We start from the raw sequence: 16435 nt of genomic DNA, 5'->3' as shown, positions 1-16435 counted from the left end.
GATTAAAATATGTTTTAAAATAAAAACATTTGAAATCCCAAGTCACATTTTGGGTGAAAAGACTCTCCTACTGTTCAGGAGGAGTCAATGCAAATATTTAGATGTCCCCCACCACTATTTAACTGAACTCTATTTAACTCAAACTTGAGACAATTGAGGACAGACACAGTTAAACAAGATGGACTGTAGGACTACTACATTGTTACTACTTTTGACAGTCTACTGTGCAGGTAAACCTCTTCCTTAAATATATATCATATAATGGGTAATAAAAATAATTTACCTTTCTTTTTGTTACTGGGTTTTTTATTTCTAAAAAGGCATAAAAGGTCAGACTCTGACACAATCTGACTCAGCAGTTAAAAGACCAGGAGAATCCCACAGATTGACCTGTACAGGCTCTGGATATAACTTCGCTGGCTTTGGTATGGACTGGATCAGACAGGCTCCTGGAAAAGGACTTGAGTGGATTGCTTACATCAGGAGTGATGGTAGCAGCACTTACTACTCTCAGTCAGTCCAAGGCCGTTTTACCATCTCCAAAGACAACAACAGACAGCAGGTGTATCTGCAGATGAACAGCCTGAAGACTGAAGATTCTCCTGTTTATTACTGTGCCCGACACACACAGTGACTGAAGTACTTTGGGCAGCTGTACAAAAACACATGCTTTCCTCATCCTAACTGCATGTTTCTTGGAAACCCTTCACATTTCACTCTGTTTCAGTTGTTATGTACTTTTTTTATAGATTCAAGTTAAATCTCCCCTTTATAGGCTACATATTGCAAAGGTTGTGTCCCTATTGAGAGAACACAAAGCCCTTAATGAGAGGCAAAATAGGAGTTGAAATTGTTTTTAGCTCCTACACAATTAAATTTACCTTTTACTTCTGTATATATAAAAGAGATGTTAAAAAATCATATGAGGTAAGCTAGTAAAAGCTTCAACCAACACAACAAAATTGGATTATTTGCTCATTCATTACTGATGAAGTTGAGCAGTAACATTATTTTTTTTCTTAGTTTGTTTAAAAGCTATGAAATAAACCAAATGGACAGAAGATGCAAGAAAAAAATAAGAAAGAAAAACCATTAATTAACCCTTACATAATTTTCAATCAAATGTCTGTGTGTTCACCACATATGCCCAGGTTTGCCTAGAGAGAGGTACTTGTTGGTCTTGAAAGTTCATGGGGTAATCTTAAAACAATGAAGGCGTAACAAAAAGCATAAGTGGGATCATATATGGTGCTCATAAAAACAACAGGTCATAGAGAGGTCAGAGGGCTCTGCGAGGTTCCCAGATCAAATTTATGTTCTGTACTTGTATGGGTTTATGTCAGCTTTCTCCCACAGACCAAAGACATGTTTGTTAGAATGACTGGTCATTCTAAATGTATTGTTAGAGTGTGACTTGTAGTTAAAAGTGGTTAGTAAAACTACAAAAAATACTATTTAAATGTGAACAGTGTACATTTGCAAGAACACAAACTTGTAGTGAGTTAACTCAGTTTATTGTGAGATAACTGACAGTTAACTGAGATAAAAACAAAGACGACAAAGATGGGTTGGTAGATTTTAAAGACAGTTGAGCTGAGTCATTTGGGAAACACATACGAAACTCACACGCACAAGGTTTCCTCCCACATTCTATGTTTTGATTAAAGCTGGTATAATTATGAGTTTATTATTGTTTAATGATTTTAACGCTTATACGTGTTTATATAATAAAATACTTCCTGTGTATTCTTACCATTTCCATTTTCAATAAAAGGGACATAGGAATAGTGGCCATCAGTGCTGCCAGGTTCTGTTATGTTTGGGCTCAAATTGGACTCTGAAATCAGAATCAACAGATCAACTGTGGTTTTACAGTTTTTGAAGAGGGTAGTTATTATGAGTGGGCGAGGTGAGTATGAAAGGATCTTGCAATATGTGTAATAAAGATCCTTAGACCTTACTGTAGATTTTTGTTTCTTGGATAGATGATATGGGGATTATTTGCAGGTAGGAAGAATTCTGAAGTGGCTTTGAAAGTGAAATAGTGGAGAGTGTGCGCTGCATTTTCTAAATCTTCTTAGCAGTTCGTATTTATTAATGAGTGTGTAACTTTTACACTTTACGTTTATTTGTAAGTTTTAATTGAAATAAAAAAAACAAACAAAATAAGCAGATGTAGCTGCGCCAGAGGAAAATCAGTGAAAGTACACACATCAGGGGTCAAGAGGAGAAAAAAGAACTCTACTCGAACTGAGCTCCTAACTGGGAGACCAGTTTGAGGACAATACAAAAAAAGCACATGAATATTCACATTTACACCATGTAAAGCACGTGACATGCATCGGAAGCGTGTTGTGGAAAATCTTAAACAAAACTGCAACTACTAGGTGAGCGTGTCTTTTGAAGTTAGGTTTATTAAAAGAAAAAGAAAAGCACTGCAGTGGAGAAAATGTTCAGATCAAACACCAAACAGTTTTCTGAGGATGGACACTGCCCTGAACTCTTTTATAGCTTCCCAAACAAAGAAACATTCCACAACTCTTACATGTTGACCCATCTCAGGGGGGGCTATACCTCCTCCCTCACAGAGAGAATTATGACCTTGTTTTCTGCTTAGTCGTCACCTAAGGCCCATCTGTAGTGCACATGCATACAACTAAGTGACAAGAGTGCTCTTGCTATACTAATGTGATATGATTAAAATATGTGATTAATACATAAGAAAATAAATCTGCTTCCACAGGCGTTTGGGATGGAGGAGGGTGGGTGAGTGTGTATCTGTACCAGTACGTGCGAACGTATGTGTGTCCTGTGTTCAGCTTCAGAAAGTGTCCTTTCACCCTGTTAAGCGAAAGTCAACAGTCCACAGCCTACGCAGGCGGCCTTGGAAGGATATGGACAAATAGTCAAACAGTCCCGATATCAAGTAGAATTTTTTGTTGTTCCCGTCAGCCTCGGCCTACGGGCGTACAGCTTTTTTAACTTGTATGTGTATTTTAAACTTCATTTTTTAAAAATATGTACTTTTTTCATTTTTTTTAAACATGGCAGGGTATAAAGTGACACATCAGTGTCCAATGTAGTTGTTTATCTGCAAGTAAACCATCAACACTGACACAAACACAAGAAAACAGGCTTTGAATAGCTGTCCACTGTAGTGACCACTATGCGTGAAAAGGTTAATGTCCATCACTGGTCACCAGGTCTATCAATTTCCAGTTGAAGAGCCGTGAGCTTCTCCAAGATTTTATCCGTATTGTGTTCATGTATTTCTACCTTTGATGTTTCCTATGCAAATATTGAGATGACTTCCACCTACTTATCTTACTGCTGAGACCCTGCAGAGAATAGTGGACTGACAGAGTTTTACAAGATGGACTCTAAGACAGTGCTGCTAATTCTGACTCTCTACTGTGCAGGTTAAACTCTACTAAAACGATTTTAATGTTCTTTTAACATCTGTTGAAAGTATTTAATTTTCTTTTCTTATCTGCCTGAATATTTCTATTGACAGGTGTAAATTCTCAGACTCTGACACAATCTGGACCAGTGGATAAAAGGCCTGGAGAATCCCATAAATTGACCTGCACAACCTCTGGATTCACATTCAGCAGCTACAGTATGGATTGGATCAGACAGGCACCGGGCAAAGGGCTGGAGTGGATTGCTCACATCTGGGGCAGTGGTAGCAACACTTACTACTCTCAGTCGGTTCAAGGCCGTTTTATCATCTCCAGAGACAACAGCAGACAGCAGCTGTATCTGCAGATGAACAATCTGAAGACTGAAGATTCTGCTGTTTATTATTGTGCTCGATACTCACAGTGACTGAAAGCATTTGAGCAGCTGTACAAAATCCTATTTCAAACTCACCCTCAAAACAACATCCTTGTTTTGAGTTTTGCTTTTTTTTTTTTTTAAGATTCAATAACAATAATAAATTCTGCTAATGAAACATTTTTCCCTGCTTTGTATGTATCACAACAATACATTTAATGCAAAATGTTTTGAGTTTAATTCAATTCAATTTTATTTATATAGTGCAAAATCACCACAAAAGATGCCTCAGGGAACTTTATATTCTAAGGTAAAGACCCTACAATAATACAAAAAACTGAGAAATAAAGAGAGATTAAAAACATAAAAACTCATGTAGATTTGAAATGCCTTAAGGTAGTAAAAAAAAAAAGCATAAATATAATAAACAAAACAAAAAAAAAATTATATCCGTGGGTTTCAACTGGTCAACTGTGGTTTCAACTATGGCATTTCAAACGCACAGTCCTTTTATTGTAATGAACACCAAGCACTTCCACAAAACTGTTCAGTATGTGGCTGCATCAGTGAGAGGGCAGATGAGCTCATATCAGTTCAGCTTCTTTAACAACCATGTTCTCTGCAGCCCAGATACTGCTGCTGGCTACTGCATCCTGTGAGAAGCTTTGGTCAATTCGCACTACTAAATACAATGGAATTACTAATACTTGGATCAAACAGAATGAAGGAAAACCAATGGAATGGATTTTACACATTTGATATGATGGGAGCAGTGACCATAACAATGTTTTTAAGAACAAGTTCAGCATCAGCAGAGACAATTCTTTTGGCAAAGTGACAATAACAGGACAGAATCTACAGCCCAAGGACACAGTTGTCTATTACTGTGCATGTTACTGCACAGTGATACAGAACACTGACAGGCCCGTACAAATACCCAGCAACACAAAGCCACCAAAAGCAGCATGTGTAACTGTGAATACAAATAAGAGTATGAGGCAGAGAGTTTGTAGAGTATTATATTCATATGGCAAACTTTGTAAAACTTACCCCTGTCTCACTGTGTAAAAGTTAGCCTAAATGCAATTGCTTCATAATAGGACACATAACCATGATTAATTCAAGCAGTTACTATTTGTTAGTTACATTCTTTGTGAGACCTCATCAAAAATGGGGATTATCTATATCTTACAAAGCATTTATAAATGAAAGCAGTTTTAGCTTTAAATCCTGAAGTGAATAACAGCAAATCATCATATATCAATTCACTTGGCACTTCAAGGGTTAATATTACAAATAGATATATGGAGAAGCAGAAACGGTTTAAAACAACCATTCACACCAGTCAGGTTCACCTAGCAATATGAATATATGAGCACTGAGCTGCATCACTGAAACTTTGACTTTGACTTGTTTTGGAAGAGAACTTTAATTCAAAATATTATTGTTATTCATAAAACAATGAATAATGGATAGTCAAAAAATTACAGTGAATAATAAATTTGGCTCCAATTCAGTTTACTGTGGATAACACACAGTAAAAAAGTTGATAGACAAGATTATCTCATTGTTATCCTCAACTGAGGAGGATTCATTGCAAACCTCAGATGTTTTCTATCTCTACATACAGAGAGAACACAAATGGACTCCCAGTGGGTTTCCTAGGTTGACAATTATAGTGGTAGCAACAAATACTCAGTCAGTCCAAGGTCAGTTTACCTTTTTTTCCAGAGACAGCAGAGAACAGTTTGCTGTTTATTATAGTGCTCAACTACCACAGTAACAGGAGTCAGTTTAAAAACTGCAAAAAATCATTCAGTACCTAATATTAATGTAGTAATATTTTTTTAATAGCAAAAAGATAATTGAACTATCACAAAAATTCTATTCATACTGAGTAATTTTCCCTGTGACACACTTAAAAAAACGTATATCAGTTTAAAAGGGATCCGATCTTTTTGTTGACTACTGGTTTTACTTTAATGACACATAAGCAACATAGATTTGCCATTACGGCTGACTGATTCTTTTATTTAGTTCAGCTTCAAATTCACTTTGTAGAACAGAATCATTTTACATAGCTTTGTGCCAGTTTTTAATAATACAGCTTTGTAGTACAGTGTTTTTTCTTTGTATAAAAAAAAACGACACTAATGATTTAACTTTCTAATTTTAGTATAAACATATTATTTTATTATCATGTTCCTTTTTTATCTCTATGTTTGCTGTTTTCTTGTAGCTGACAGAACTGAGCATGCGACTCAATTCACAGTCTGACCTTTAACATATGAAATGAAAAAAAAAAAACAATGTCCATGGCTACCTCCTGGCTGCATGCCAAATATCCTTGGGCAAGATACTAACCCCATGTTTGCCTACTGGTGGTGGTCAGAGGGCCCGGTGGCGCCAGTGTCCGGCAGCCTCGCCTCTGTCAGTGTGCCCCAGGGCAGCTGTGGCTACAATGTAGCTTGCCATCGCCAGTGTATGAATGTGTGTGTGAATGGGTGAATGACTGAATGTAGTGTGAAGCGCTTTGGGGTCCTTAGAGACTAGAAAAGCGCTATACAAATGCAGGCCATTTTACTAAATTTAGCTAAAGTCATCCAGTGAGGAGGAGTTAATGCAAACTCAGATGTCTTTCACTTCTACTTATCTGACTGTAGAGTGAATGACAGAGCAGTGGACTCACAGATTGATATGATGGACTGTAGGACAGGACTGCTGCTTTTAACTGTTTGCTGGGCAGGTGAAGATTTTTGCTAATATTGTGCCGATATTTGTCTCCATAAAGTTACAATAATACAAACACAAAGTTACTTGCATTTCTTTCAATTTTACAGGTGTCGATAGTCAGACTCTGACTGAGTCTCAATCAGTGATTAAAAGACCTGGAGAATCCCACACACTGACCTGTACAGCCTCTGGATTCACATTCAGTGACTACTGGATGCACTGGGTCAGACAGGCTCCTGGAAAAGGATTAGAGTGGGTTGCAAACATCAGATATGACAGTGCTTACATCTATTATTCTCAGTCAGTCCAAGGCCGGTTTACCATCTCCAGAGACAACAGCAAACAGCAGCTGCATCTGCAGATGAACAGTCTGAGGACTGAAGATTCTGCTGTTTATTATTGTACTCGAGACTCACAGTGACTGAAATTCTTTAAGAAAATTCCTGCAGCCCTTTATGCTGCATTTATCTTTCATCATAATTGTAGTATAATGACAGTATTACTAATACTAAATCTATTAAGGATATTAGTGTAAGAAAGTCTTGCACTTGTCTGAGAGGTTACATTTCACACAGTTAAATTCTTCACTGGAGTCTCCTCCAGTGTCATGATGAAGGTCATCTCATTATTAAAGATACTCAAAGGAAGTTGTTCATATGTGAGAGGATCATTACAGGACTCACCAGACTTCTCAACTGTTTAAATAGATTAAATACAATAAATGCAGTGTTTAAGTATCATGACATCTTCAGAGGTCTTTGTCTAGTTAAAAACTGAGCTCCATTTCATTCCACTTATCATGTTTGAACAACATCTGTGGGGAAGGCACTGTTTACCTGACAACTGCACAAGCATTTAAACTGCTTTAAAAAGGGGAGAAAAACAGAGAGAGAAAATGAACAGTCTACTCAGTCATTGCTTTAAATTGAATTAATCTAATGAAAATATATTTAAGTCAGCAACAAGCCTTCCCTCACCTGCCTGTGTTTGTTTTTGTGTGTGTTTCTCCTCTCTGTTTTATTCTTTGCCGTCGTCTCCGTTGTTTGTTTGCACATTGAACTGTTTACTGAACTAACTTTCACCTCTAATTCCACTCTCTGTGACAAAAACAGAGTCTCAACCAGTGGGGGAAGTTACAACTTGTGATGAAAACCACTAAGGTAAGGACAATAAACAGAAATTTAAAAACAAGTTGACACAATGATTTTATGAGAACCAGTTTTGTAATTTATACTCATCAGAACATTAGAGGGCAGTGGCTGCAGTCTAGAAAACAGGCCGATCAATGTTGACTCTACCTTTGTGTGTGATTGAGGATGGATTTCAAACTTATAGTTTTAGGAGACAACTGTGTGCCTTTGTTTTTGTTTTTTTTTTAAAAGTTGATAAAGCAGAGAGCATCAAAGAAGGCAAAACAAAATTAAACTAAAGCAAAATAGAAGTGGAAAACAAAACAAAAATTTAATCAGTGTCTCCACCACTGAAAACAAACATGTTTCAAAGTTTGACCAAACTCACTCTCTTTAGATACTGGACATCAGTGTACAGCAACACAAAAAAGAACAACTAGTTGTATCAAAAAGTTTAAAAAAATAATAAACTTTTTTTAAATCCAATTTAAACAAAATCTTTCAATAACATCATTTTGGAATATAATTAATTTTTCTACATCTTTTGTTGATTCTCACAAAGATTTGTTTACCTATTTATCACCATGACAAAGAACAATTGGCTTTATCTGCACTGTATCAGGTAGAGGGCTTGCAATTTATATATCTGTTTTTTTATTTTGTTTTAATCTTTAGAGTTATTTAATTATTTGTTGACAAGTGGAACTCAGATAAGGCAGTTTCACTTGTCTGAAACAGGCAATTTACAATTATGAAAAATAAGCAAAATTAATTACAGAAATGTAATATTTAATATATTATATTATATTAGGTATTGACACAAGTAGAAACTCTTTTAACCGTCAGCTTCATTTAGTCAGAGTTGATTTGATGATACATCTTTCTTGCCTGTTTTTCAATTAAAATGGCTGTTATTAAGCACTGAGTTGTACAAAGAGTTGTGCACTGCTGCCTCAGAGACAAAACATAGTTTCAGAAATGTTCATAGTAAATTAGATTAATTCATAGCTGTAATCCAACATTAAAATGCAGTTTAATTGTCCAGGTTCAACACAATAGACATGACTGCCAATTCCATTCTAGTTCCACTTGTGTGACAACAGAGAAGAATGTGCACAAATTAATGGTTCAGTTTTTATCACAGATTTTTTTCTTTTTTTGTGGGGCGGGGTAATTTATTCTAAGTAAAAACTCTTTATTTATTATTAAACATTTCTGTCATGGGTTTGAGGAGGTGCAAATGCAAATATTCTTTCTTCCACCTCTACTTATGAGACTGCTGAAACCATCCAGAGATACTGGACCATCACACACAGTTAAACAAGATGGACTGTAGGACAGTGGTGCTGCTTTTGACTGTCTGCTATGCAGGTAAAACTTTTTACTAAATAAATAAATAATTACAAACAAATGATTTTCATGTTCTTTTAATTCATGGTTAGGATAATTTTCTTTTCTACAACTTCCACAACTACATAGCAATGCTGGCAACAAAGTAAAGGATGGCTCCTTTCAGGAATCTGAAATATAAAACGTATTTAAAGTCATTTATCTTTTTTTTTCTTTTCTACATAATTCCATATATAACGTGTTTCAAATATTTGATATCCTCAGTATGTATCAACAATGCAGAAAGTAGTAAAAATAAAGGAAAACAATTAAATGAGAAGGTGTGTCCAAACTTTTCCATGCTTTTGCATGAATACATTTGTGTACGTCTTTATTTTTCAGAGGTGTTTGAGCAGAATCCAACTCTTAAAGTTCTTTCCTCCTTTATTGAGGACGGCACCTATACCACCTCCTGCTTTGCCAAAGAGTTTGCACCAAAGAAACATGACATTAAATGGCTGAAAGATGGAACAGACATCACCAGCAAAATAGATCTGATCAGTACAGTTTCTCAATCAAGAAAGGCAGATGGAAAAAAAGTGTACAACGCAGCAAGTTTTCTCACAGTAAATTCCAGTGATGTGAATGAAGATACTGAATTCACTTGTGTGTTTACGGGAGGGCAAAATGCATCTTTGAATAAAAGTGACAGAGACAACACACTAGGTGAGTAACCAATACTTTTCTTTATGAAAAAAAAAAAACCCCAAAGCAAAACACTTTGATTCTGTAATAAAACAAGGTATAACCATAAAACCAGGTAAGCCTTATAATAAGTGATAAATCATATTATTTTTAGTAGTTTATTTCAGTTCTACTTTAGTGACATTTAAGTGTTAGTAATACATTTTAAAGTTACCCCAAAATCTGATAGGATTAAAAAAAAATGCAAAAAAATGTAGGAGTTTGATGAGAACTAAACGCCAATAATTTGAGGTCTAACACATTATCAAATACAGTAGCTTTTTAAAATATTTTTTTTTCTCCTCATCAGATGTTTCCACAACTGCGAATCTGACAGAAAGTATGTTACAATTACACACACACACACACACACACGGTGTGTTCACATATATACGTAATGTCAAAACTCAATGTCTTCTCTTATATAGTAATCTCCCTGTTTATTGAATATCTCTTTCTGATGGGACAGGGCCAACGGTGACAGTCCACATCCCCCTCCAGCTGCACACTGACCAGTTAAATCCTCAAGATGAAATCACTCTGGTGTGTCTCGTCACCAGTACTGTGAATAAGATGTATAAAATCAAATGGTCAGAAAGTAATGGAAGAAATCCTGGACGTTATGTTACAGGCACCAACATCCGTGCACAGCAGAGCAAAAATGACAAAAAATGGCGAAGTATGAGTCTTTACACCACCAGTAAGGCAAACTGGTACAATAAAGATCCAACCAAAATGTTCATCTGCCATGTCCGATCTGAACATATTTCAATAATAGTGTCCACCAGCCCTCGTAATTCCATAGAATGTGACTGTAACTACTAAGCTTTAAATGTGATATTTCGTACTTGTGTCATTCTTTGTCTGTGACAGATTTCTTTATGAAAACCTGTGCACTTGTACAGTCAGTCACCGTGAGAGAAAATCTATGCTTTTTGTTGTCATCATGTTGTTCTGCAGCCTGTGTGAGTCACAGTGTCTAATTGCTTGATATGTGTGCTGTCTGTTTGAAATAAATGTTGCATGGAGACTCTTTGGTCTATATATAGATGAATAACTTGAAATGAGACTAAAAGCAAACACTTCAGATTGTTCATCTGTAAGGCAAGGCAAGTTTATTTATATAGCACAAATCAACAACAAGGTGATTCAAGCTGCTTTACAGAGACATTAAAAACAAAAACAAATAAAAAGCATGATTAGAATTGATTAAAAAAAACAGTAGATAAAATCAGTAGTTAAAATTTTAGTTTTGAAATTTAAGCTTAAAAGTATGGATTTGGTGTTTCTACATCATTTATCAGAACTTTTATTCAGTTTTGTGTGCTGACCAATATGAGCCAAAGAATGACTGACTGAACTGTATAGCTTCAGGATTCACAGTCAGTAAATCAGTTATAACACGTGTCACAAACTGACACTCACAGTGACTGGAGCTTGTTTAGCAGCTGTACAAAATCCTACATCTGTCAGGAGAAATAAGAATAAACAAGTTTTAGAGGAAAATACCAATAGAAACTCCACTAACTGCATGTCTTTGGATTGTGGAAGGAAGCCCGAACACGCAAAGAGAACATGATGAAAGAGAAAATTTATGCCAACCGACGTATCAATATTTAACCTAAGGATTGTGCAGCCTGGACAGCCTTTGATCATGACCTTTCAGGTCCCTTGTTATTCTTTAATTGAGAGCAGCTTTGCAACAGGTCGGCTCAGATAGGAAAATCAATGTACTAGGAAATTCTTTTCACTTACCCTTACACACACATAGAAAAATAAAAATTAACTAAATAAATGAATGACTAAAAAAATTTGTGTGTTTATAAAAAAATAAACACACAAATGAAAAGCAGTCTCACACAGCCTTTACAATGTGATTGTTAAAATCACTGTCTAGATAAAATAGAAATAACCCTGTTTTAAAATCCTCAAAACTCTTGTGGCAGCTCTGATCAGGACACTAGAGGGCAGTCAGTGTTAAGTCTCTGTCTTTAGGTTTTGGTCACAGGGTGCTTTCTTTTCTTTCTTTCTTTTAATAGACTGAATAAGCTGATCTTTTTCCAACTCAAAACACTGAAGGACTTGGATTGTTTATCAGTCAAAATAAAATGTATTTTCAGCATACTCATATTAACAGATGTTACTGTTGCAACAGTTGAAACAAAGAATGCTACTCTATACTAATGCTAGCTAGTGCATCCACCTGTAAACTTAATCATGGGGTCAAATGTGCAACATGTCTTCCTGTAGCCTGCCCTCTCGAGCAAGTGAGTTTGGATTTAGAAAAACAGATCTTTGTTGTCTCTTTTTTCCACTCTCAGATAAAACTCTGTCTGTTATAGCTAGTGGTTACTATAGCAGGAGAAACAGTCATGATGTTGAATATTTAAGAGCCTGAAGCATCTGAAGTACAAAGACTAGCTCCAGTTAAACTGTGCCAAACTGATCAGAAACTAACTTCAACAGGGCCGAGAAAATAAAGTTCCCAATTGTAGTGGATTAAAGTAAAAACATCCTCAAAACATTATTTATCATAAAACATTTTGTTTACCCAAAAACATACTAACTACATATGATTTAAGACACATTTCTAAAGTACATTTAATATATGGATGTATCAGAAGACAAATAAGAACATTGCTGTGTGGTATGTTTGAAAATTAAAAAAAGAAAAGAAACTGCAAATAAAAGTTACTAAAAATGGCCCCAGGGTTTGGAATTTTTCTGGGATTTTGATGTATCCTTTTGGATTTATGTACTTTATGTCCAAGCCTTATATTTAGTCCTCTGATTATGCTTTTGTTGCTCAATGATACTAAATTTGTTTCCTTTGCTTCTAGTCCTTGTTTCCTGAGTCTGAGTTCTGCATGTGGGCCTGACTCCTGCCTGCTACACAGCAAGCCTTGACAGTCAGTAGTCAGTGATGTTTTAATTACAGATTGGGTGTGTTGAGAAACCCCAAAACACCTTTTTATGAATCTCATCAGCAGGATATTGAGGCACAGAAAGAGAGCGACATTTTGTTAATTACCTTGGTGACTGTCCACAGATACTGCTGCGGAGCTTGAAGTCAACATTTAAAAAAAAAAAAAAATCTAAAGTTACATAAAGTTAAAGCTAAACAGCAGTGGAATCAATGAAATAAAAGAAATATTCATCAGTTCTCCCTCTACTGAGAACAAATATATTTCAGTGCTGTGACAAAACTTATTGCCTTTAGGTAACAATTCGGTAACAATACTGAGCATTGCAAGACAAAAACTAGCTGTAATCAAAGGTTGAAAGAAAAAAACATCAAATAATTTATAATGAGGGCCTTTTGACACCTTTTAAACCCCTGAGATTTGAATTTAAACACAGAATTTGAATGTAACAGGAGGAGCTTGATGTAAACAAATTATCAATGATCTTTTACATGATCATATTTAAAGGCGTGAAAACATACCTGAGTCACTGTCAACATGGCTTACAGAAAGCTAACACTCCTGTTGATTGCTCTCATTGTTTCAAGTTGTGTTAAAGGTTGGACTATAACAGAGTCTGAACCAGCTGTCACAGGACCTGGAGAGTCACACAGACTCACATGTACAACATCTGGATTTAGCTTTAGTAGCGAACTGTGGAACTGGATCCAACAGGCTCCTGGAAAAGGGCTGGAGTGGATTGCTTTGGTACACACATCTAGCACTCCTATCTATTATTCCCAATCTGTACTGGGTAGATTCACCATCTCAAGAGATGACTCCAGCAGTAAAGTCTATCTACAGATGAACAAGCTGAAGACTGAGGACACAGCAGTGTATTACTGTGCCCAAGAGAGACACAGTGAGAGACAGTAACAGAGCCGTCACACAAAAAATACTTCCTCTTTTTATTACAACTACATAGCATATCTGACTTTGTGTGTATTACATCTGGTTATATCTGGTTTAATTAAGAGGTCTTATCATATTTTAATATTTATCACTAAGTACATTTATATTTATATATTAGGTGTGCAACAATACTCGTATCGATATTGAATCGTTCGATACAGTGCTTTTGGTTCGGTACGCATATGTATCGAACAATACAACATTTTTTATTTATTTTATCAACTTTCCTCCTGACGATGCTGTCTGTGTTGAGCGCTCAGTGGATCTGCGTTCAACTACTCCGCCTAGGCTGCACTGTCGAGTGCAGATCCACTGAGCGCAGGGCAAGCTAGCAAGACAGAAGCTAAGCTAGTTGCAACATGGCAACTCCCTCAACGCTACCCGAAATTCAACCTCCCCCACCCTCATTCAGATGTGACGTTTGGAACTATTTTGGTTTTCATGTGAAGTATGACCCTGAAGGTAAGCGTGTCATGAACAAAAGTAAAACAGTATGTCGGATGTGCCACGCAATGCTCAATTGGTGGGAACTAGTGCGTTAGAGCAGTTAGCTTGTTAACGTGTTGACGCCGTCCAGCCCCACGCACGGGGCGGTTATAGCGTTAATGTCATTTTAACGAGATTAATGCTACAAACTTTACCCGAGTCATTTAGAAAGGCGTTAGCACATGATTCTCCTTATGGGGACCTGATATGTTTAATATGCTGCTGAGAATATAGCCCAGAAGAAGCGTATAGTATAGCTTGTATTTTGGAAAGAGCCATTTCTCTGTAATACACTCTCTTTTCCAAAGATGAGTGATTCCTCGATCAGATAGATTTATTTTATTTTTAAATTATTTTGTTGTTTCAGCAACATTACATTTAAAAACTGTACTTTTGAGTTAAAATATATATTTATAATTTTGATAAATGACAAATTAAAAAGACATAAACATTTTTTTGTTACGAAAAAATATCGAACCATGACACCAAAGTATCGAACCGAACTGAACCGTGAATTTTGTGTATCGTTGCACCCGTATTATATATGTGTTGCCTGGTAATACCCAAATCTATATAAAATAACCACTTGAAAACTTTGAAAGCAGGTTTCAGTCCATTACAAACAGGAATGTAATGTAAAGCTTATAAGGTGTTGATCCTACACTTAATGAAGATACAATTTCAACAGTGAAATCCAGGGGGTTCACGTGACGTCAATGGCGGAGTAGCTGTGTTTCTCCCCCGCTCCCGCAGCTTGGCATTTGTTTAGGCCTTTATATATGTCTTATTTGGTTAAAGTCTCTGTTTATTTCGACTTTTAAACTTCGTACAATGCCAAGCGCCCAGAAGAAGCTCAACCTCGGGTCGAAACTGGGCAAATCCGGAGAAAATCACCCTCCGCTCAGCGATCATGCTGCAGCGGTTATGGCGGAGGCCCAGTCGTCCCCACTTCTCGGCCAAATGGACGTCGACAAATTGGTGGAGAGGATATCGGCGGAGGTGCTGAAGGCTGTGGAGGCCTCCTTTGAGAAGAAGATTGATCCAGTTCTGAAAAGACTGGAAACATGCGCAGCTAACATCTCTGCATTGGATCTTAAAATGAAGGAGGCAGAGGCGCGTATATCAACGCAGGAAGATGTTACAGCGGGATATGGCGCCAAGATTCCTGAAGTGGAGCTTAAGCTGGAGGCCGCTTTGGATAAGATTGATGACTTGGAGAACAGGAGCCGACGGTGTAACATACGTGTTATTGGGCTACCCGAAGGCAGTGAAGGTACCAACCCTGTGTCTTTTTTCAAAACGTGGTTACCGGAGTTGGTGGCTGTGAGTTTCAAGGGCGGCGCTGTTAAAATTGATCGCTGCCACCAGGTGCTTGCACGCCTCCCTTCCAGTGCCCAGCGGCCCCGCGCGGTCATCATAAAGCTCCACAACTTCCAGGATAAAGCACGGATCATGCAAGCGGCTAGGAGGAAGCAGTCGTTATTTCATAACGGCATTCCTATTATGATATTCGAGGACTTCTCCGCCGCTGTTCTGAAGAAACGCCAGGGATTCTACCACGTCAAACAACGCCTCAGGGAGATGGGTGTCCCCTTCGCCATGATGTACCCGGCTGTCCTTAGGATCAAGATCGATGGCCAGGAGAAATCTTTTAGAACTCCAGAAGCAGTCTCAGCTTACCTGGATAACGTGCCTCAAGGGGCGGGACCGCACTCATCCTCAGTGGCTCCAGGGGACTGTTGATCTGTGCTCCTGTCCCATACGTGAGGCATTCGCCAATCCCTCGTCTCCTCCTTTCTTTTTACTTTTTTTTCCCCTGTTTATTATTATTGTTATTTTTTTCTGTTTGGTTTCTTTTTTTCTTTTCGGGTCTGCGAGGAGATAATAACCCCATACATATAGACTGTTTTATTTAGCCATTTATAATCCGAATCCTTGTTTTAGCTGCGGGCGGGCAGCTATTTCACGTTACTGATTAAGAAAAGACTCGTACTCTGGTCCAGCATCTTTCTATGTCCAAGTTGGAAAGTTTGCTTGCGCCCCCTGCTGGGTGTTGGAGACCTTTGTCTGACCTCCATACTCACTGGTTTCTTGACGGTTCTGTTTCTTGTAAATAGTTTTTTGTTAATTGTTAGCAAAGCAGGACGTTTGTTTTTCTATGTGTATTTTACTTGCCACTGGTGTTGTAGAGCAGTGTTTGGGAGCCCTACATATCAGCTATGCTTTGGTCACCTGAGCGTGGTTCCATGCTTATTTCAAATATTGTATGATAAGTGATAATTCAGTGTTAAATGTTTGTTCCTGGAATGTAGGAGGTATACATAACCCTATTACACGGAAAAAAATATTGAGTTTTCTTAA

At 37.2% G+C, this 16435-nt stretch overlaps 1 protein-coding gene across 2 annotated transcripts; it reads left to right on the top strand.

Annotated features, from left to right (window-relative positions):
• The first annotated feature begins 7550 nt into the window (after nt 1-7550).
• On the top strand, nt 7551-10746 carry LOC145428282 (uncharacterized). Of its 2 annotated transcripts, none has more exons than XM_080300371.1 (5): nt 7551-7670; nt 8916-9011; nt 9372-9695; nt 10024-10053; nt 10183-10746. In XM_080300371.1, the coding sequence occupies exons 2-5, from the start codon at nt 8966-8968 to the stop codon at nt 10536-10538; spliced, it is 756 nt and encodes a 251-aa protein (XP_080156497.1). In that variant the 5' UTR covers nt 7551-7670; nt 8916-8965; the 3' UTR covers nt 10539-10746. The 2 variants fall into 2 exon arrangements, with proteins under 2 accessions (XP_080156497.1, XP_080156498.1); XM_080300372.1 differs by having other exon boundaries at nt 7596-7670; nt 8872-9011.
• Nucleotides 10747-16435: the final 5689 nt, after the last annotated feature.

The sequence above is a fragment of the Astatotilapia calliptera genome, chromosome 4 (genome assembly GCF_964374335.1).
Source record: "Astatotilapia calliptera chromosome 4, fAstCal68.1, whole genome shotgun sequence".
In the NCBI taxonomy this organism is placed as follows: domain Eukaryota; kingdom Metazoa; phylum Chordata; class Actinopteri; order Cichliformes; family Cichlidae; genus Astatotilapia; species Astatotilapia calliptera.
This window is presented reverse-complemented; position numbering and strand designations above follow the sequence as displayed.